The sequence below is a fragment of the Somniosus microcephalus genome, chromosome 17 (genome assembly GCF_052327205.1).
Source record: "Somniosus microcephalus isolate GS21.2 chromosome 17, FLI_Smic_1.0, whole genome shotgun sequence".
Classification (NCBI taxonomy): domain Eukaryota; kingdom Metazoa; phylum Chordata; class Chondrichthyes; order Squaliformes; family Somniosidae; genus Somniosus; species Somniosus microcephalus.
Genome location: NC_141003.1, coordinates 60812050 through 60832785, shown reverse-complemented (window position 1 = coordinate 60832785; position 20736 = coordinate 60812050). Strand labels below are relative to the sequence as shown.

Sequence of the window (20736 nt, the reverse complement as noted above, 5' to 3'; positions counted from 1 at the left end):
GATTCTCCACAGGACTACAGCTTAAGTCATACTTGACCCCGAGATGAGTATCTGACCCCCATATCCGCTCCATCAACAAGACCACCACTTCCACCTCCGGAACAACACCTGACTCCATGCCTGCGTCAACTCATCTGCTGCTGAAACCGTCAGTGCCTTTGTTACCTTTAGACTTGACTATTCCAACGCACTCCGGGCCGGCCTCCTATCTTCCACCCTACATAAACTTCAGCTCATCCAAAACTCTGCTGCCTGTATCCGAACTTGCACCAAGTGTCCATCACCCACTGTTCTCACTGAGCTACACTGGCTCCTGGTCTGGCAATGACTTGATTTCAAATCCCTCCCGTGGCCTCTAACCTCCTCCAGCACAAGTCTTGATTTTAAAAAAACATATGCTCATCTTGGTGCTCAATCATTCTGGTTACCCTCTTTATCCTTTTAATATCTTCAATAGCCTTTCTGTACTATGGTGACCAGAATTGTACACACTAAGTGCAGTCGCACCAATGATTTATAAAGTCAGGATAACCTCACTATTTCACCTCAATATTGTCCTTTTAATACATCCCAACATCTGATTTACTTTACTCACTGCCACTGCATTGTTGCGATAGCTTCAATTTGTTAATCAGGAGCCCCAGATCTCTCATTTTCAACAACTTGTATTTATATAGCACCTTTAACGTAGTAAAACGTCCCAACGCACTTCACAGGAATATTAAGACAAAAAATGACACCGAGCCACATGAGAAATTAGGGCAGGTGACCAAAAGCTTGGTCAAAGTGGTAGGTCTTAAAGGAGGTAGCGAGGCGGAGAGGTTTAGGCAGGGAATTCTAGAGCTTAGTGCCGCAGCAACAGAAGGCACAGTCAACAATGGTTGAACAATTATAATCAGGGATGCTCAAGAGGGCAGAATTAGAGGAGTGCAGATATCTCAGGGTGGTTGAAGAAGATTACAGAGATAGGGAGGAGCGAGGCCATGGAGGGATTTGAAAACAAGGATGAGAATTTTGAAATCAAGGTGTTGCTTAACAGGGAGCCAAAGTAGGTCAGCGAGCACAGGAGATGGGTGAATGGGACTTGCAGCAAGTTAGGACATGGACAGCTGAGTTTTGGAATGACATCAAGTTTACGTAGGGTAGAATGTGGGAGGCAAGCCAGGAGTGTGTTGGAATAGTCAAGTCTAGAGGTAACAAAGGCATGGATGAGGGTTTCAGCAGCAGATGAGCTGAGGCAAGGGTGGAGACAGGCGATGTTACGGAGGTAGAATTAGGCAGTCTTAGTTATGCTGCATTTCAGGGTCAAATATGACATCAAGGCTGCGAACAGTGTGGTTCAGCCTCAGACAGATGAAAGTCTAGGGAATGGAGTTTGTGGTGGGGACCGAAAACAATGTCTTCGTTTTTCCCCAGTATTTAATTGGAGAATATTTCTGCTCATCCAGAACTGGATGTCGAACAAGCAGTCTAACAATTTAGAGAAGTGGTAGTGAGGTAGAGCTGGGTGTCATCAGTTTACATGTGGAAACTGACAGTATGTTTTTGGATAATGTCACCAAAGGGCAACATGTAGATGAGAAATAGGAGGGGGCCAAGGATAGATCCTTGGGGGATACCAGTGGCAATGATACTGGGAGCAGGAAGAGAAGCTGTTGCAGGTGATTCTCTGGCTACGATTAGATAAGAATGGAACCAAGCGAGTGCTGTCCCACCCAGCTGGACGACAGTGGAGAGCACTACAGACAAGTCACTACCAGAACTGGTCTGCTCTCTCTTTTTTTCCCCGCCTTCTTTGACAGCCTGCTCGATTGCCCCAGTGCAGGGTTCATCACCAAAGGCTGCTGGATTGTGCTCATGTATGAGCAGCTGTTCCTAGGAGGTCACACCCACACAAATACAGACTGACTGGTTCTTTTCCTTTTTAAGTCAACATGTTCCTAAATGAAGTTGAAAGTACAATTCATGCACAAAATATTAGGGAATGTTTCTGAAAATGCCTTTATTAAGGTTGAATCAACGTTTCAGAAAAGATACTATGCCTTCAGCTATGTTCCATATGGTTTGCCTCAGTTCACTGATTTACTGTTTCGAACAACACCAGTCATCAGGATCACAGTCTCCACAAGGAACGCAATATACATTCGCAGGTGTGTTTACAGCATCTAAAGCACAGAAAAGTGTTTACATAACCAAAAGGACATTACATTAACACAAAAGGGGAATTTCAGAAGGGCTCCCCATCATTTTTATATTAGCACAAATACAATACCATGGCAGGATGAGGTAAATGCTCCATGCATACAATTTAAGATTTGGCTGTATTTTTAAACCATATATATATATATTGTCTTGCAGAGGCACAATTATTAACTGAGTTTTCTCTGTACAATTGTGGAAATTATGATTTACCCTCAACCTATTAAAACAGCAAACCAGTGCCTTTGGAACCAGATAGTTTATTCCTAAAATTGAAAAAAACAAAAGTACAGCCACAAAGTGAAATACACACGTTTTAGTTTTAAGTGATACAATTCCATTCAAAAAGCATTTCCTACCCAGATCTGGGTTAGCACATCAGGCCAGAACTCACTGCAGTGGCCCTTTGTTGCAGTGCTGGGAGAAATGCCACTACTGGCACCCTGCCCCACAGGGTTATACTGGGGAGGAGACTCACCAAAAGTAACAGGGCAGATCAATAGACCGCTTGAACAGGCTGAAGGTAAAAAGCTCCTGTGTGCAGGGTAAAGTTAAGCTAAATGAAAAGGAAGTTGGCTTGTCCAGTCAACAGGTGAAGGCTGCATTTAGGGTGGAGGGAGTTACTCTGAAAAGCTAAGAGCTGCTTGAGGAGTCTGTTCATCTTATAATTGCCACTCCTCACAAATGCAGATTAAACACATTCTCCAAGCTGCAGTTTAGCCACAAGGCTCCACACATTCTCTAATCCTGAAACAATATGGTCATTACTGCTCCTGCATCCAACTTAGCATCTGTTGCATTGGAAAGCATCACAATTCACATCTGCAAATCCTCTTCCTTCGCTGGAATCCTCAATGTGTACATTCTGATGGCTGTGGAACACTGAAGAGGGAGAGTATCACTGCGCGTTGAACAACCATTTAAAATACTCTATGGTCCAAAATCAGAAGATTAAACAAGCACAGCGGGATCCTGTGCAGATCTGGTTCATCCAGTTGTTATAAATTTATAATTGTAGTTGGGAGCAAGTTGCAAAGTTCTCAGTCACAACCAGAGGGTTCTAACTTACAGCCAAAAGGTGATGCCGTCGCTCCTTGAACTGGTCTTGCATGGAGACATCCAGCCATTATTGGATGAATGGATCACTGCCCAAACTTCGATTTTTTAAAATATGCACCAAAAAGAGTCGACAGGCAAGAGATGAAAAGTAAAATAAGGATATGGAACCAAGAGTTAGGAAAGGAAGCTATTAAAAGTCCTTGAGTTCAAGTCCCAACAGTTGACACACTGATGTAGGCGAGAATGTGGATGAAGCTATTCTTCTACATTTTGGACAGCTCGTTGGATAACCATTCCAGTCCTTCATACAGACCAAAGCCCTGAGGGGCACACGTGGCCTCTATCCGCCACTGTGAAGACAAGGAGAAAAAAATTAATACCATTCACAACAATCTTACCTAAAGAAAGAGGACTTGGACACATAAGAGAATCTTTCATTGCATCACACAGCAAGACCCTCTGGTCCGAATACACTGTGGTAATGAGGCTAGAAATGCCGTCATACACTGAAGGGGATGAATTATGTCAAACATGTTACAGGAGTGTTTGGGAGTTTGCAAAATGATTTTTTTCAGGTTTAATTCTGCTAAAGTCTGAATCTTTAATGTAAGGACACAGACCAAAAGCTGTGCATTATCTGAAATGTGTGGCCACGTGACAGGAAGCAGTGAAAAAGATAACTCAGTGATGGGGTGAAATTGCTCAGTAACGATAATGGAGGAAATGTATGGCCAGAGCATTTTACAATAAGCCTCCTAATTTGGTGTTAATCCTGTAAATTATTAGAATATGCATTACTCAAGTGGCTTTGAAGCCAAGTCAATTATACTTCTGGGGAAACTGATACCACGCAAAGAAAAATATTACTGGGTGCAGAGGAATGGAACTAGTGTAGATAGCTCTGATGTGAAGCTAACCGTGGTACAGTCACAATGGGCTGAATGGCTGCCTCCTCCCGAGGTGTTGGGTAGTTTCACAGGGATTGGAAGCAGCTCCCATTGGACCATTCTTTACATATGAGCTTAGACAACAAGTGTGAGCAAGTTAAGATAAGCACCATGGGACGTTTTACTACGTTAAAGGCCCTATATAAATGCAAGTACTAGTTGTTGCTACTGAACGAGGGCAACTGAGCTCAAACCCGCTCTTTCAAAGTTCACACAATTGCAGTTCCAGCGAGGGTCACTGGGTAATAAAAGGACTCGCACTTCTACAAAGCCCTGCACCACCTCAGGATGTCTCAAAACGCTTTACAGTCAACCGAGCATTGTCGAAGGGTAGTCACTGTTGTAATGTGGCAGCCAATTTGCACAGAGCAAAGTCTCTCAAACAGAAATGAGATAAATGGCCAGATCATCTGCTTTAGTGATCTTGGTTGAGGGATCAATATTGGCTGGGACACCGAAGAGAACTCTCCTGTTCTTCAAATAGTGCCATGGGATCCACCAGAGGTTTAACATCACATCCAAAAGACAGCACCTCAGACAGTGCAGCGCTCCCGCTGTACTGCAATGGAGTATCAGTAACGTTCCCTTTAAGCTGCGCGACTGCACAGCTGTCGAGGTCCTGCGCATCCGGTGAGCCGGCTTTCCAATGCAAAAAACTGCACCTGCACGGAACTTTGGATGGGCCGTGCAGCCCATTAAAGGGGCCGCATGGCCCCAAAAAATTAGGGGGAACATTAGAGTGTCAGCCTGGATTATCTGATCAAATCTCTGGAGTGGGGCTTGAACCCACAACCTTCCGACTCAGAAGCAAGAGTGCTGCCACTGCTGACACCTTAATGGTCGTAACCGCAAGCTGCTTTCCCCCTCTATAGCCAGGAATGCCGAGGCCAATTATAGAGCTGTAGTTAAAACCTGACACCTTATTGCTGTGTATACTTTTCCCGTTAGTCATTGGAGACCTTAAAGAAAAGACATCTTCAACACCAAACACCAACAATGGGTGTGTACATTTGAGAGAAATACAAAAGCCTCACATGTCTGCTCAGGCGGTTTAATTCCAGTTTCTCTGTGAGCTCACTAACGTCCATGGCATTTGGCAAATCCTGCTTGTTTGCAAATACCAGCAACACTGCATTTTGCAGCTCATCTTCCTGCAGCTGAGAACAAAGGGCAAAGTACAAGCAGCGTGAGCGCAGTCATCACAAACCAAAATTAAAGCCAACAGTGTAACAGTCTTAGAAGCAAGAAACTTAAGAGTTTAGGCAACTATTGCACAAGTGAAATTTAAATCTCACATACAGGCCTCCATTTTCCAAGTGTTTACAAACCTCAATCTCAGGAGTTTCCCAGACACAGGAAAGGGTGCGATGGCAGCACATGAACCCTCAATGGTGGGCGATAGGAGCTACATTCAGTAATTAAGCCAGCCGTGGCATCATATCCCAGAGTTCTATTTGTTTTTATTGTACTAATGAACAAACCCAAGACTGGGTGGCCAATGTTGATGGGCTATTCAACTGGAACACATCACATCACAGGCGAGCCCAATCCTATTTGTGCCCAACATCCACACACCTGCATGTGAGTTAATGAATAATATTCAGGAGCAGGAACCCTAGCTGAATTTCCCTGCTCCATAATGCAGGGTATTGAGGCCGCCTTCCGTGCCTTTAACACCTGCTTCAGATGAGATCAACTCATTCAACAAAGGCCAACACTTGAACCTGGGACCTTTTTGGTGAATGTAGCTCAGCCGCGGAGCCACGTGAGGAGCTGCCACTATTTCTTCAATTTGCTCCACAAAAAACTATTTCTCAACAAGGCCGGTTCCCTCACATCAATGCATCAAATGCTCAGTCTAATGCCGTCTGTATTTATAATGGAATCAGGGCCTCTCCCACAATCACTGATTTGTAGCATTTAATTTAGTTTAATTTAATAGACTCAAGCTGTAACTTTCATTTGGAGTCTGGCCCCATTTTGCATCTTCTGGTCCATCATCCAACATTTTTGAATGTTTTCCTTGACCAGCGAGTCCCATTCAGCGAATAGCTTAGTGTAGAAATTTAGAAATGATCGTTGAGGAATCCATACCAGGTGGTGTAAAAGGGATTTATTTCCTCAGAAGCTGAAGGGACTCTGCATAAATGGTTAGCATGAAGCAAAATGGACTTGTGTTTTTCCAAACATCCTTAGTGGTTGAAGGGCAAAATATGTAAATCCATTAGTTCCAGGATAGATAGCAAAATACTGCGGATGCTGCAAATCCGAAATAACAACAGAAAATGCTGGAAAAACTCAGCAGGCCAGGCAACATCCGTGGAGAGAAATTAGAGTCGACGTTTCGGGTCGAAACCCTTTTTCAAAAACATCGACTCTAATTTCTCTCCACGGGGATGTTGCCTGCTGATTTTTTCCAGCATTTTCTGTTAGTTCCAGGTTAGAGTTTACTTGAAGGGTACTTTAGGGCAGAGACCCCCAGTTTAGTTACAACACACGTTTGATTTGGCAAACACCTGAAACACCACCTTGCTACTCTTATAAAACTTGGGTTTCCCCTGAACCAGCCAGCACTGCCATTTCTCACCATTTTCTGTAGTTCGGTTAACGATTCCTGCACTCTCTCTCGGTCATTGCTGTCCACAACAAAGATCAGGCCCTAAAAGGATAAACAACCAATAGAGTTATAGCGACTTACCCGTTGTACAACAGAACACAACTCGCTCCAACAGTGCACTCCATTAAGGATAACAATCACATTAGAAAGTATGAAACAAGTACATCAAATACAGATGACCAAGTCTGGAGAATTCCAACTGAGCAGTTCTTTTTTCCCCTTGATATATAACTTCTCAAAGCTTTCATAACAGGCATTACAGCTGAATCATAGTCCCTTGCAATTCAATATACCTCAAGGATAATTGTCAGGGACCAATCATTTACAGCAAAAACCCAGATTGGCACAGAAACAATGTTGGCCATGACACAATTTGGTCTGCATATAAACCACTAATCCCCAATAAGGCTATTAACCATTTTAAAAAACTCATTTACTATTATGACCAAATTCCATGCTGCTAGTACAGGTTTACTATAAGGTTACAGAGTAACCCACAGCAAACTAAGGGATACAGACCAAAATCAATGCAAACTAAGGTATTAAAAATTAGTAAAACACTTTCTAAACATTGGAGGAAGGTCATTCAGCCCATCTTAATTCTAAAATCTTCATGCTGTAGAATTCAATTATTCAGTAAATGTTTAATTTGTGCACTCATGTTCTACTCAGTTTAATTTAAAGTATTACAGGCTTACTTTCTCCATTCTCTTAATCTTGCAAACCTCGCAAGATCCCCTCTCTAATCATCTTTGTAGGCTGAAAAGCCCAACTTTCTGCTGACCTTCCTTATAACTTTAACCTCAAACACCAGCAACGAACCTCATGACACTTCCCTGCACTGCTTCCAGCCTCTCCTTCATGTCTCAGTGACCAAATTGGATGCAGTATGACCAGATCACTATAGTTTGACCACGACCTCCTCAGACTTGCATTTTGCTACTTTGCCTACATAGTTCAGCATCCTATTGGCTTTGCCGATTGCTGCTCTGCATTGCTTGGACAATTTGAGAGTCAAGTCTACTAAAACTAAGCCAAGTTCAGCTTCATCCCTCGCTAATGTCAACACCAGAACTGAGGGGTTATACCCATCTGGAAAGATTGATCAGGCTGGGTCTCTTTTCTCTACAAGGCAGGCCCAACAGAGGTCTTTAAGATTATGAAAGGGTTGATAGGGCAGACGTAGAGAGGAGGTTTCCACTTGTGGGAAAACCAAAACTAGAGGCTACAAATACAAGAGAGTCACCAATAAATCCAATGGGGAATTCGGGAGAAACGTCTTTACCCAGAGAGGTAAGAATGTGGAACGTGCTACCACATGGAGTAGTTCAGGCGAATAGCATAGATGTATTTAAGGGGAAGCGAGATAAATACATGAGGGAGAAAGGAATAAAGAAAGAATGAAAGGAAGACTTGCACTAATACAGCACCTTTCATGACTTCAGGATGTCCCAAAGCGCTTTATAACCAATGAAATACTTTTGAAGTGCAGCCACTCTTGTAAAGTAGAACTACTTTATAGAATAATAGAAGGATATGCTGATAGGGCAAGAGGAGGCTCATGTGGAGCATAGACCAGTTAGGCCAAATGGCCTGTTTTTGTGCTGTAAATTCCATGTAATATCTCTATATATACTGTAATTATGCATCATGACTGTTACCTGCCACTTGTCAGCCCAAATCTGAATCTTGTCCAAATCCTGATGTAGGCTGGCACGGGCTGCTTCATTATCGGAGAATTTGCACGCGGAACAGTACACTGTGGCGATGTTAACGAACAGAACGATTCCTGTCCTTATGGTGGAGGGAAGGTCATTAATGAAGCAGCTGTAATCCATTCATGAACTAGGTGCAATGTATATTTTTCCCTGCCCTACATGGAGTATATTTTACACTTATCTGTATTAAATTGCATCTGCCATTGTTTTGCCTATTTATATTTTTATAAAAGTTTCTTTATGGGTGCAATTCTTTTGCTTATAAAGAATAAATGGCATGCTAACAGAATACTGTGTCGTGTTTTATTGGAAAATTGAACTAGCACGTGAAAATGTCTGCAGTTTCTAAAATACTAACCTAACCTCCAACGCGTGCAGTATTTGTTCATAGGGAAAGGAGTCGGCCATCAGCCCCTCGAGCCTGTTCTGCCATTCAATGAGATCACAGCTGATCTGTGATCTAACACCATATATCCACCTTTGCCCCATAGCCCTTCATACCTTTGGTTAACAAAAATCTATCAATCTCAGATTTAAAATTAACACTTGACCTAGCATCAACTGCCGTTTGGTCGGAACTTAATCCTTGGAGTCCGGGTCTCATTCTGGTAAATCTACGCTGCACTCCCTCCAAGGCCAGTATATCCTTCCTACGGTGTGGTGCCCAGAACTGAACACAGTACTCCAGGTGTGGTCTGACCAGGGTTTTGTATAGCTGTAGTATAACTTCTACTCCATTGTATTCTAGTCCTCTAGATATAAAGCCCAATACAGGAAACTTTGGTTTATCCGGAGGTTGTATGTCCGGAAACCTCGATCTAATGGCAGAAATCAGCAGCTGTTTTGGTTAGGTTTTTTTTCTTCTCCTAGTTTTTTTTTAATTAAAAAGTCAGGCTCTGGAAAGCGTCTCTGTAGCTTAGCAACAGCTTCAGAGACGCTTCCAAGGTACGGGCCGAGTGTTTACAAGCTGTTGCTAAGCAACAGTGTTTGTTGTCAGATACGGAGATAAAAACCTCCGTATCCTTCAACATTAGCGCTGGTCTACCCGGAAGCTTTGATAGATCGGCAGCAGCTCGGTCCCGTCGGTGCCGGATATCGCAAAGTTTCCTGTATTCCATTAGCCTTTTTGATTATTTTCTGTACCTGTTCATGACATTTTAATGATCGATGTACATGGACCCCCGAAGTCCCTTTGGACCTCCATTGTTTCTAGCTTTTCACCATTTAGAAAGTACTCAAAGTGGATGACCTCACACTTGCCTACATTGAAATCCATTTGCCACAATTTTGCCCATTCACTTGATCTATTATTATCTTTGTAATTTTATGCTTCGATCTACACTGCTTACAATGTCTCCTATCTTTGTGACATCAGCAAACTTGGATAGGTGGCTCTCTATCCCATCATCTAAGTTGTTAATAAATATGGTGAATAGTTGAGGCCCCAACACAGATCCCTGTGGGACACCACTAGTCACATCCTGCCCTTTATCCCTACACTTTGTCTCCTGCTGCTCAGCCAGTTTCCTAACCAGGTCAATAATTTGCCTTCAATTCATGAGCTTCAACTTTAACTAACAGTCTCTTATGAGGGATTTTATCGATTGCCTTCTAGAAGCCCATGTAAATAACATTCCATAGACATTCCCTTGTCCACTACATTAGCCACCTCTTCAAAAAATGTAATCAGGTTTGTCAAGCATGACATACCCTTTACAAATCCATGCTGGTTCTCCGATCTGCTGAAAATTTTCAAGGTGTTCATTCACTCTATCCTTAATTATAGACTCTAGTAATTTCCCAACAACAGATATTAGGCTAACTGGTCTATAATTCCTTGGTTTCCCCTTTCTTAAATAGCTGACAGGTGCAATTATAGAACTGTAGTTAAAACCTGGCACCTTCTTGTGTATATTGCTATGCAATTTTCCAATCTAAAAGAATGGTTCCTGAATCGAGAGAACTTTGGAAGATTATAGTTAGGGCATTTTCATACTCCTTTTTGGAGCTCTTACTATCTGTTTCGTCACCTTTTGTTGTTCTTTGCATCTCTTCCAGTTGTCAGGATCTGTGCTAGTTTTATGTTGTCTCTTACCTCGTCACCCATGACTTTTTTTGCCAAGTAGAGTCCTTGCCACTTAGGGGTATAAACTGGTTCTGTATCGTGCTAAAAATTTCAACACCTCCCACTGATCTTCTGTCATTTTACCCATTAACAGATTTGCCCACTTACAGTGGACAGTCTCTGTCTCACCCCGTTGAAGTCAGCCTTACCTAAATCCTAGAATCTTAGCAGGTTCACATTTCTCCCTTTCAAACACAACACTGAACTCAATCATATTATGATCAATGATGTGGTGTTCAGTACCGAATCCATTTCAAACAGTATGGCCTTTTGCACATCCCCGACTTTAATCGCTCCACCATTGGCAGCTGTGCCTTCAGCTGCCTGGGCCTCAAGCTCAGAAATTCCCTCCTTAGAGCCCCTCCGACTCGCTACCTCTCTCTCTCCCCTACCTTTTTGACCAAGTTTTTGGTCACCTGTTCCAATATTGCCTTATGTGGCTCGTTATCAAATTTTGTTTGATAATTGCCCAAAGTATGCCTTGGGACATTTTACTACATTAAAGGCGCTATATCAATCCAAGCTGCTATTGTAGTATCGCATTCATTATCCACAGCCTTGGTTCAGTAACACTGCTCTCTCCCGAGCCAGAAGGTTCATGGGTCCAAACTCCACTACAGGTACTCGAGCACATAAGGTTGATACTTGAGTGCATTACCAGGGAGTCCCGTGTTTCAAATGAGCCGTTAAACTAAGGTCGAGCAATCCAGGGAACGAGAGTTCAAATCTGATCCTGGCAGTTTGAGAATGTGAATTCAGTTTCAAACAAGAAATCTGGAAATTAAGCGTAGGTGTCAGTAAAAGTGACCACGAAGCTGTCGGATTGTCATTAAAAACCCAACTGTTTCACAAATGTCCTTTAAGGAAGGAAACCTGCCGTCCTTACCCGCTCTGGGCCTAGATGTGACTCCAGTCCCACACCAGCTTGGTTGGCTCGTAACTGACCTCTGATGTGCCCTAGAAACTCAGTTGCATCAAATCAGGTCAACTAGTGATGGGCAATATCCCCAAGAGTGAATAAAGAAGAAAAGGGCCAACAGGTGGATATAAAAGATCCCACGGCACCACTTGAAAAGCAGGGGAGTTCTCCCCGGTGTCCTGGCCAATATTTATCCCTCAACCACCATCACTAAAACAGATCATCTGGTCAGTTGTCTCACTGCTGTTTGTGGGAGCACGCTGTGCGCAAGTTGGCTTCTGCATTTTCCTACATTGCAGGTACTTCATTGGCAATACACAATTTGACTTGGGCCTGTTCTGCAAATGTCACTACTCCACACCTTGTTTCTGAATCCATCATTTTCTACACTTCAGCCAGTTTCTTATTCATTCCCAACAGGTTTTTGTTTAACTAATAGCCTATTGTGTACAACTTTTTCAAAAGCATTTAGCAAAAGTGCATCATGGTGCAGGTGTATGGTTTTCCAGTTTACTTGGGTTCTCACTTAGTCAGGTTAAGATTTCCCCCTTCCGAATACAAACAATAATTTAAACTTTCATACAAATTGGGAGTGGATGGCTTTAAAGTCACAGTCTTGCCAAATAAGTTTATACTTTCCCATTTCTGACATAGTGCATGCAAAAAAAAAAAAAAAGCACCAGTCTATAGAAAAATAGTTATTTATATTAGTTGCAGAGTGACGAGACTATCTTCAAAGACAAAGTCTGAAACCTTTGTTATATTTGTTCTCGGGATGTGGGCGTCGTTGGCAAGGCCATGTTCCTTGCCCATCCCTAGGTGCCCTAAGGTGGTGGTGGGCCTTCTTGAACCACTGCTGTTGGTGTGATGACAGTGCTTCTAAAATGGTGTTAAGTAGGGAATTCAAGGATTCTGACCCAGTGACAACGAAGGAACAGCGATCTGAATTTGGATGGTGTTTTCCCACTGATCATACACACGAGAGGAGGTGGGGCCATGTGACCAGAAAGTACTCCTCGGAATGGTTCATTGACGAGACGTCATGCAGCAATTGGATGAGGATCACGTCAATCATTAGCAGCACGTTGACGACGGATTACGGTTGAAAGTGCAGGGTACAGTACGGCAGCACAGGCCTGTGTGCGCAGGGTACAGTCACTGGTTTCCGAACATGCTGCTAATGACTGCGCTGATTTCGCAGACGCCCGGCATGTGTCTGCAGACCCCAGTTTGAGAACCACTGCAATAGGCCAGGACCTGCTCAGGAGTTACCAGCATTCACATACCTGTGTGTTTTGGAAGTAGTGCCTCCACAAAGGACGGATTTTATCCTGACCCCCCACATCCCACACGGTGAAGCAGACATTCTTGTAATCTACAGTCTCCACATTGAAACCTGAAATGAGAGAATACCTTAATGCTCAGTCACAAGACCACAATCTGCTCCAGGACTGCACAGCTTCAGTTTATTTTTAATGTCAAAAGTCACATTTCCCATTGGTTGCTTCCACTTTCCATCAGATATGCCACCTTTAATTTCATGCCTCAGATACTTTGCTCCGCCAATCTCTACCCCAACCTATCACTACTCCTCTGCCTTCCTACTCTCCTGCCATAAACCCAGGCTTGATTCCCTGCCAACGTAACTCTCAGCAACCCTGTGCCCCTCTCGGTATTCTTCACACAGCCCGTCGAAGCGCCCATCATTCTCGCCTTACAAACAGCAACCCTACTTCCCCAGCCTCTCCTCTCACTGATCTTCCTGCCCAGTGTATCCACTGGGGACTAACCTCGTCAACCACTCACCCCACTCAACACTACCCTCTTCGCCTTTGCTAGTGGATCAATCGCCTTTCTGCATTTCCCTCCAGAATGTCCGTTCACTCAAACAAGGCCCTGGCCATCCATGACCTTATTATGGATGATTGCACGGACATTATGACTTTGACTGAAACTTGGTTCACAGATGACGATACCATGCCCCTCACCAAAGCCTCTCTGCCCAGCCATACTTACTGGCGTGGTGACGGTCCTCATCACCAAGTCTCACCGTGGTCTCTTCCCATACTCCTCTGGCACCTCCTCTCTGATCTACCCCCTCTAACCACTTCTTTAAAATCCCCATTGTCAACCATCCTCGCTACCCACTCACCCAAGCTTTTCACCAAGATATCCTCCTTCAGCCTCTGCACTGAGTGATTCATCTCGGTAATTTCAATCTCCATCTCAGCTCACCTTCACTCCTCTTCTATTTCTGATCTCCCTAAACCTGTCTATCCAGACAAACTCTCTTAAGCATATTTATGACCATGCCCTGCTCCAACCTCACCACCAACAGTGTGAGGAACTCATGGACTTCTTTGCCATCAAGAATGAGACCATCCATTCAGCTACCTCAGCTGCTGACCCTCCTTTCCCCTCACCTACCAAGTCAAACTACTGCTCAGGCTCTTCCTGCCTCACCCTAAATCCACGTCTCACTAGTTTCTCTCCTATCTCACTTCATACCCTCTCCAAGCTCATCTATCTCCATGGCTCCCATGCTAGGCAATATTATTAATGATTCCCTCTCCTCAGGTACTGTCGTCCTCAATTTCAAAATCCCCATCACCCCCTCTTCAAAAAACCCAAACTCAACCTCTGTCCTTGAAACTACTGCCCATCTCTGTTTCCTCGTCAAAGTCCTTGAATGTGTTGTTGTCCCTAAATTCATGCTCCTCTTTACCACAATTCCTTGTTTGAATCTCTCCGATCAGGATTCCATGCCTTCAAACACAGCCCCACCAAAGTCACAAATGACATCCTCTGTGACCGTGGTCCATTATCCCTCTTCAACCTCCTCCAAATGCTGTTCCCGGCAATATCATCCGCAGACATGAGGTTGCTCTATCGTTGGCAGTCATCTCTTCAGCCACCCAAGCCCCACGCTATTGAATTCCCTCTCTAAACCCGTCCACTTTGCTCTCCTCCTTCAAGAACCTCCTTGAAACCCAACTCTTCAACTCAGCTTTTGATCGCCCCTCACCCCTCACCCCGCCCCCCCCCCTCACCCCGCCCCCCCCCCGGCCCCTCACACCCCCCCCCCGCCCCCCTCACACCCCCCACCCCTCACACCCCCCACCACCCCCCCCCCTCACACCCCCCACCCCTCACACCCCCCCCCACCCCTCACCCCCCCCACCACCCCCCCCCCACCCCTCACCCCCCCCACCACCCCCCCCCCACCCCTCACACCCCCCACCACCCCCCCCCACCCCTCACACCCCCCCCCACCCCTCACACCCCCCACCACCCCCCAAAATATCTCCTCCTTGGTTCAGTGTCCATTTTTTGTTTCTGATTACACCCCTGCACAGGACATTTTTCGATGTTAAAGGTACTGTATGAATGCATGTTGTATATTTAACATTGAAGGCGACTGCTCCTTTAATGGAGGGATTGTTCCTCTTGCACATCTCCTCCCAGCACAAGTGGTGGAGATGGAGGTGGTCAGCTGCTTACTTTCCGAGCAGTTAAAGGAACTGGATGAAGACAATGAATGTTTCTGCCCTACCCCCCCCCCCCACCCCCCACCCCCCACAAAACATTGAGAAACCTACCAATTGTTGGAATGGTGGTGACAATCTCGCCCAGCTTCAGCTTGTACAGAATTGTAGTTTTACCAGCAGCATCAAGTCCCACTGAGATACAGAGGAACAAATTAGTTCAGACAACTTACATAGTACTAAACCTTCCATGACAGTACATTAAATCCTCAACATTTCCATGCAGCATTCCCTATTTAAATGTACATTTACAACCCGTGAAAGAACTCGATACCAATTTGTAGCTAGACCTAGGTTTTTTTGTGTGATTTTCATTAGAACAGGAGGAAGCTAAGGGTGATTACATAGAAGTACTTAAAGTTATGAAGCGATAAGACAGTGGATAGAAACTGGCAGTGTCCAGTGATTGAGGAGTCCTGAACAAGGGGACATTGATGCAAGATTAATGCAAGAGATATAGGCGAGAGCGCTGGAGAAACTTTACTTTTTGGAAAAAAAAAAGTTGCAAGGCTGTGGAATTCACTACTGGAAATAGTAACTGAAGCAGCAACCATGTCAACATTTATTATGTTACATAGAATTTACAGCACAGAAACTAGATCTATGCCAGCCTTTATGCTCCTCCCACCTTTCTTCATCTAACCCTAACATATCTTTCTATTCCTTTCTCCCTCATGAACTTATCTAGTTTCCCCTTAAATGCGTCTATACTAGTCGCCTCAACCACTCCATGTGGTAGCTGGTGGTTGAAAAAAGGGGATAAAGGGATATGGGAACAGGATAGGTACATAGGATTAGATATGGCTCGTGTGGAGGATGAACAACATGGAGTGGTTGGGCTAAAAACCTGGCTCAGTGTTGAAATTCAGTGTCATTTTTAAAATGGAAGCCAGCAGCATTTGTGGTCACTTCATTGCAACACCTGAAATTTCATAACCAGTTTGTTCGCTTTACAGAATACTATCCTCTCCATCACAAGGACTGCCTCTCAAGCAGTCAGGTGGTGAGCCACACGTCCCAGAGTACCCAGATTATGCCTTGCACTCGTCACCAGTGTTAATATGGCTAGTCCAGTTGAGTTTGTGATCAATGGTGTCCCCAGAATGTTGGTGGGGAATTTGATGGTGGTAATGCATTCCAGAAAGTGGGCGTCGCTGGCAAGGCCAGCATTTATTGCTCATCCCCAATTGCTCTTGAAAAGGTGGTGGTGAGCCGCCTTCTTGAACCACTGCAATCCTTGTGGTAAAGGTACTCCCACAGTGCTGTTCGGGAGGGAGTTCCAGGATATTGGCCCAGCGACGATGAAGGAACGGCGATATATTTCCAAGTCAGGATGGTGTGTAACTTGGAGGGGAACTTGCAGGTGATGGAGTTCCCATGTCCCTGCTGCCCTTGTAGGTGGCAGAGGTCACGGGTTTGGGAGGTGCTGCCAAAGAAGTCTTAGTGAGTTGCTGATCCAGTTAAGTTTCTGGTCAATGGTGACCCCCCAGGGGATTTGACGATCGTAATGCCTTGAATGTCAAGGGGAGGTGGTTAGACTCTCACTTGTTGGAGATAGGTCGTTGCCTGGCACTTATGTGGCAAGTAACATTTGCGCCACACATCAGCCCAAGCCTGAATGTTGTCTAGGACTTGCTGCATGCGGGCACGGACTGCTTCATTTTCTGAGGAGTTGCGAATGGCACTGAACACTGCAGTCATCAGCAGACATCCCACTTCTGACCTTATGATGGAAGGAAGGTCATTGAAGCAGCTGAAGACGACTGGGCCTGGGACACTGCCCTGCGGAACTCCTTCAGCGATGTCCTGGGGCTGAGATGATTGACCTCCAAAAACCACAACCATCTTGCTTTGTGTGAGGTATGCCACCAGCCAGTGGAGAGTTTTCCTCATTCCCATGGACTTCAGTTTTACAAGGGCTCCTTGATGCCACACTCAGTCAAATGCTGTCTTGATGTCTAGGGCAGTCACTCTCACCTCACCTCTGGAATTCAGCTCTTTTGTCCATGTTTGGACCAAGGCTATAATGAGGTCTGGAGCAGAGTGGTCCTGGCGGAACCCAAACTGAGCATCAGTGAGCAGGTTATTGGTGAGTAATTGCCGCTTGATAGCACTGTCAACAACACCTTCCATCACTTTGCTGATGACTGAGTGCAGACTGATGGGACGGTAATTGGCTGGATTGGATTTGTCCTGCTTTTTGTGGACAGGACATACCTGGGCAGTTTTCCACATTGTCGGATAGATGCCAGTGTTGTAGCTGTACTGGAACAGCTTGGCTAGAGGTGCAGCTAGTTCTGGACCACAAGTCTTCAGCACGACAGCCGGGATGTTGTCGGGGCCCACAGCCTTTGCTGTATCCAGTACACTCTTGATATTTCGTGAAGTGAATCAAATTGGCTGAAGGCTGGCTTCTGTGATGATGGGGACCTCAGGAGGGGGCAGCTATGGATCAGCCACTCGGCACTTCTGGCTGAAGATGTTTGCATTAATTGTTTAATTGTCCACCACCATTCATGACTGGATGTGGCAGGACTGTAGAGTTTTGATCTGATTTGTTGATTGTGGGATCGCTTTGCTCTGTCTATAGCATGCCGCTTCCGCTGTTTAGTATGCATGTAGTCTTGTGTTGCAGCTTTCCCAGGTTGGCACCTCATTTTTAGGTACGCCTGATACTGCTCCTGGCAAGCTCTTCTACACTCACTGAACCAAAGTTGGTTATCCTGCTTGATGGTCATGGATTTTCTGGGTCATTAGGTTACCGATTATGGTGGAATAAAATTCTGCTGCTGCTGATAGCCTACTGCACCTCATGGATGCCCACTTTTAAGCTGCTAGATCTGTTCTTAATCCAACATACTTAGCACAGTGGTAGTGCCATAAAGCAGGTTTCCTTTCCTAAAAAGGACATTAGTGAACCAGTTGGGTTTTTACAATAATCCAACAACTTCATGGTCACTTTTATTGATACCAGCTTTTTATTAAACTGAATTAAAGTTCTCAAACTGCCGTGGAGGGATTTGAACATAACCTAGCACAAAGGAAGATGGTTGTGGTTGTTGGAGGTCAATCACCACAGCCCCAGGACATCGCTGCAGGAGTCCTAGGCTGAACCATCTTCAGCTGCTTCATCAAGACCTTCCCTCCATCATAAGGTCAGAAGTGGGGATGTTCGCTGATGACTGTACAGTGTTAAGTTCCATTCGCAACTCCTCAGATAATGAAGCAGTCTGTGCCCGCATGCAACAAGACCTAGACAACATTCAGGCTTGGGCTGATAAGTGGCAAGTAACATTTGCGCCACACAAGTGCCAGCAATGACCATCTCCAACAAGCGAGATTCTAACCACCTCCTCTTGACATTCAACGGCATAACGATCGTCAAATCCCCCACTGTCAACATCCTGGGGGTCACCATTGACCAGAAACTTAACTGGGCCAGCCACATAAATACTGTGGCAAGAGCGGGTCAGAGGCTAGGTATTCTGCGGCGAGTGTCTCACCTCCTGACTCCCCAAAGCCTTTCTACCATCTACAAGGCACAAATCAGGAGCGTGATGGAATACTCTCCACTTGCCTGGATGAGTGCAGCTTCAACAACAGCTTGACACCATCCAGGATAAAACAGCCCGCTTGATTGGCATCCCATCCACCACCTTAAACATTCACTCCCTCCACCACCGGCGTACCGTGGCTGCAGTGTGTACCATCTACAAGATGCACTGCAGCAACTCGCCAAGGCTTCTTCGGTAGCACCTCCCAAACCCGCGACCTCTACCACCGTCACCTCCCAAATCCACGACCTCTACCACTGTCAAATTTGTGTGTCTTATAATTCTCCTGTGCAGCGCCTTGGGACGTTTTACTATGTTAAAGGCGCTATATAAATACAAGTTGTTGTTGTTGTAGTAGAAGGCCAAAGGCAGCAGGCGCATGGGAACAGTCACCTGCAAGTTCCCCTCCAAGTGACACACCATCCTGACTTGGAAATATATCACCGTTCCTTCATCGTCACCGGATTAAAATCCTGGAACTCCCTTCCTAACAGCACTGTGGGAGTACCTTCACCACAAGGACTGCAGCGGTTCACCGCCACCTTCTCAAGGGCACTTAGGGATGGGCAATAAACACTGCCACATCCCGGAACGAATAAAAAAGAAGTAACCATGATGCTGCTTTACCCATAGCAATGCAAAATCAATGTATTACATAAAATAATAAAAAATATCAGTTTAAAATGGTACTCGAGGAGTACACTTGGCCCTAACTCACCATAATGAACACCACCTATTATGGAGCTAACCTTGAGCGATGGAGAAGAAACAAGAAACAGCCTGACTGTGGAGCGGCTAGAGTTAGGGAAAAATCATTGACCTGAAATGTTAATTGTTTCTCTCTCTCCACAGATGGTGCCTGACCTGCTGAGTGTTTCCAGCATTTTCTGTTTTTGTCAGATTTCCAGCCTCCACACTATTTAGCTTTTGTTTTAGGCCATATAAAAGTGAAAATAGTCAACTGAAATATTTACATTGCGAGTTGTGATCTGAAATACACTGCCTGAAAGGACGGTGGAAGCAGTTTTAATGGTAACATTCAAAAGGGAATTGGATAAATACATGAAAGGGAAAAATTCGCAGGACTATGGAGAAAGAGCAGGGTAGTGGGTCTAATTGGACAGCACTTTCAAGGAGCTAGCACAGACACAATTGGCCAAATGGCCTCTTTCTGTGCTGTATCATTCTACAATTCTAAAAGACCAAGAAATAAAGCACATGTTCAACAGCTGGAAGGAGAGGACAGGTTATCGTTCGGGGTGCAGACCCTCAGTCTGAACTAATCAACCTGTCATTTTTTTAAATTTAATTTTCATCACCAAAACAAAGATAACGCTTTAGGGCATGATAAAACCGACCCCAAGCCCCAGTTACCAAACGGACAATTCTGGAATCAATTATACATTTCACACAGATGGCAATGGTTTATTACAACAAAAGTATACAAGAATCAAATGTGCCAACTTATGCTTTAGACTCTAACCCACGACCACCCTTCCCAGTGTGAAGCTCCCAACAGGCTGAAACCTGGGCAATTAGAATTATTTATCCATTTCCTTCATTCTCACAACACGCGCAGCAGGCTCAAAAACTCAAGTATCAACAGTTTGAAAAGGTTTCAAATGTTGACCCGGGTCCCTTTCCCTTGGACCCCGGGTTCTCACCCCGGATCCCGGACTTACCCATCAGAATCCGCCTCTGTTTCTTTCCGAAGTATTTATCCAGCAGGCTCGAGAATACGAATCCCATGGTTCTGGGAATGGAGCGGGGCCTGGCGGCTCGGGCGGGCTGGCAGTCCGGGGGCCTGGCGGCTCGGGCGGGCTGGCAGTCCGGGGGCCTGGCAGCTCGGGCGGGCTGGCAGTCCGGGAGCCTGGCGGCTCGGGCGGGCTGGCAGTCCGGGGGCCTGGCGGCTCGGGCGGGCTAGACTGGGAGCGGCAATAACGTTGTTGATGACAATTCTGGCCAGCGAGGAAGGAATGACGCCTAGACCGCGAGTTGAAAGGTGAATTACTGACGCCGCTTCCGGGCGGTTCGACCAATGAGCGGCGTTCTC

General features: G+C 45.2%; 1 protein-coding gene across 3 annotated transcripts; it reads right to left on the bottom strand.

Annotated features, from left to right (window-relative positions):
• Positions 1–1977: 1977 nt before the first annotated feature.
• LOC147105765 (ADP-ribosylation factor 4-like) lies at positions 1978–20700 on the bottom strand. 3 transcript variants are annotated; one of them, XR_015081583.1, is made up of 7 exons: positions 20366–20700; positions 15184–15264; positions 12871–12980; positions 6793–6864; positions 5240–5362; positions 3269–3608; positions 1978–2165 (listed from the first exon to the last, which is right to left on the bottom strand). XR_015081583.1 is itself a non-coding variant. In XM_086010503.1 (6 exons), the coding sequence occupies exons 1-6, from the start codon at positions 20430–20432 to the stop codon at positions 3522–3524; spliced, it is 540 nt and encodes a 179-aa protein (XP_085866629.1). In that variant the 5' UTR covers positions 20433–20700; the 3' UTR covers positions 1978–3521. The 3 variants fall into 3 exon arrangements, 2 of the variants coding, with proteins under 2 accessions (XP_085866629.1, XP_085866630.1); XM_086010503.1 differs by having other exon boundaries at positions 1978–3608; XM_086010504.1 differs by lacking the exon at positions 20366–20700 and adding an exon at positions 8484–8616 and having other exon boundaries at positions 1978–3608.
• Between the last annotated feature and the right edge of the window lie 36 nt (positions 20701–20736).

Excerpts from the sequence above, each read along its gene's own strand:
- LOC147105765 (XM_086010503.1), bottom strand. The coding sequence starts at position 20,432 with ATGGGATTCGTATTCTCGAGCCTGCTGGATAAATACTTCGGAAAGAAA. Across the intron at positions 15,265-20,365 it reads ACAGAGGCGGATTCTGATGG|TGGGACTTGATGCTGCTGGT; the intron begins GTAAGTCCGGGA and ends TCTGTATCTCAG. Across the intron at positions 6,865-12,870 it reads ACTACTTCCAAAACACACAG|GGCCTGATCTTTGTTGTGGA; the intron begins GTATGTGAATGC and ends TTATCCTTTTAG.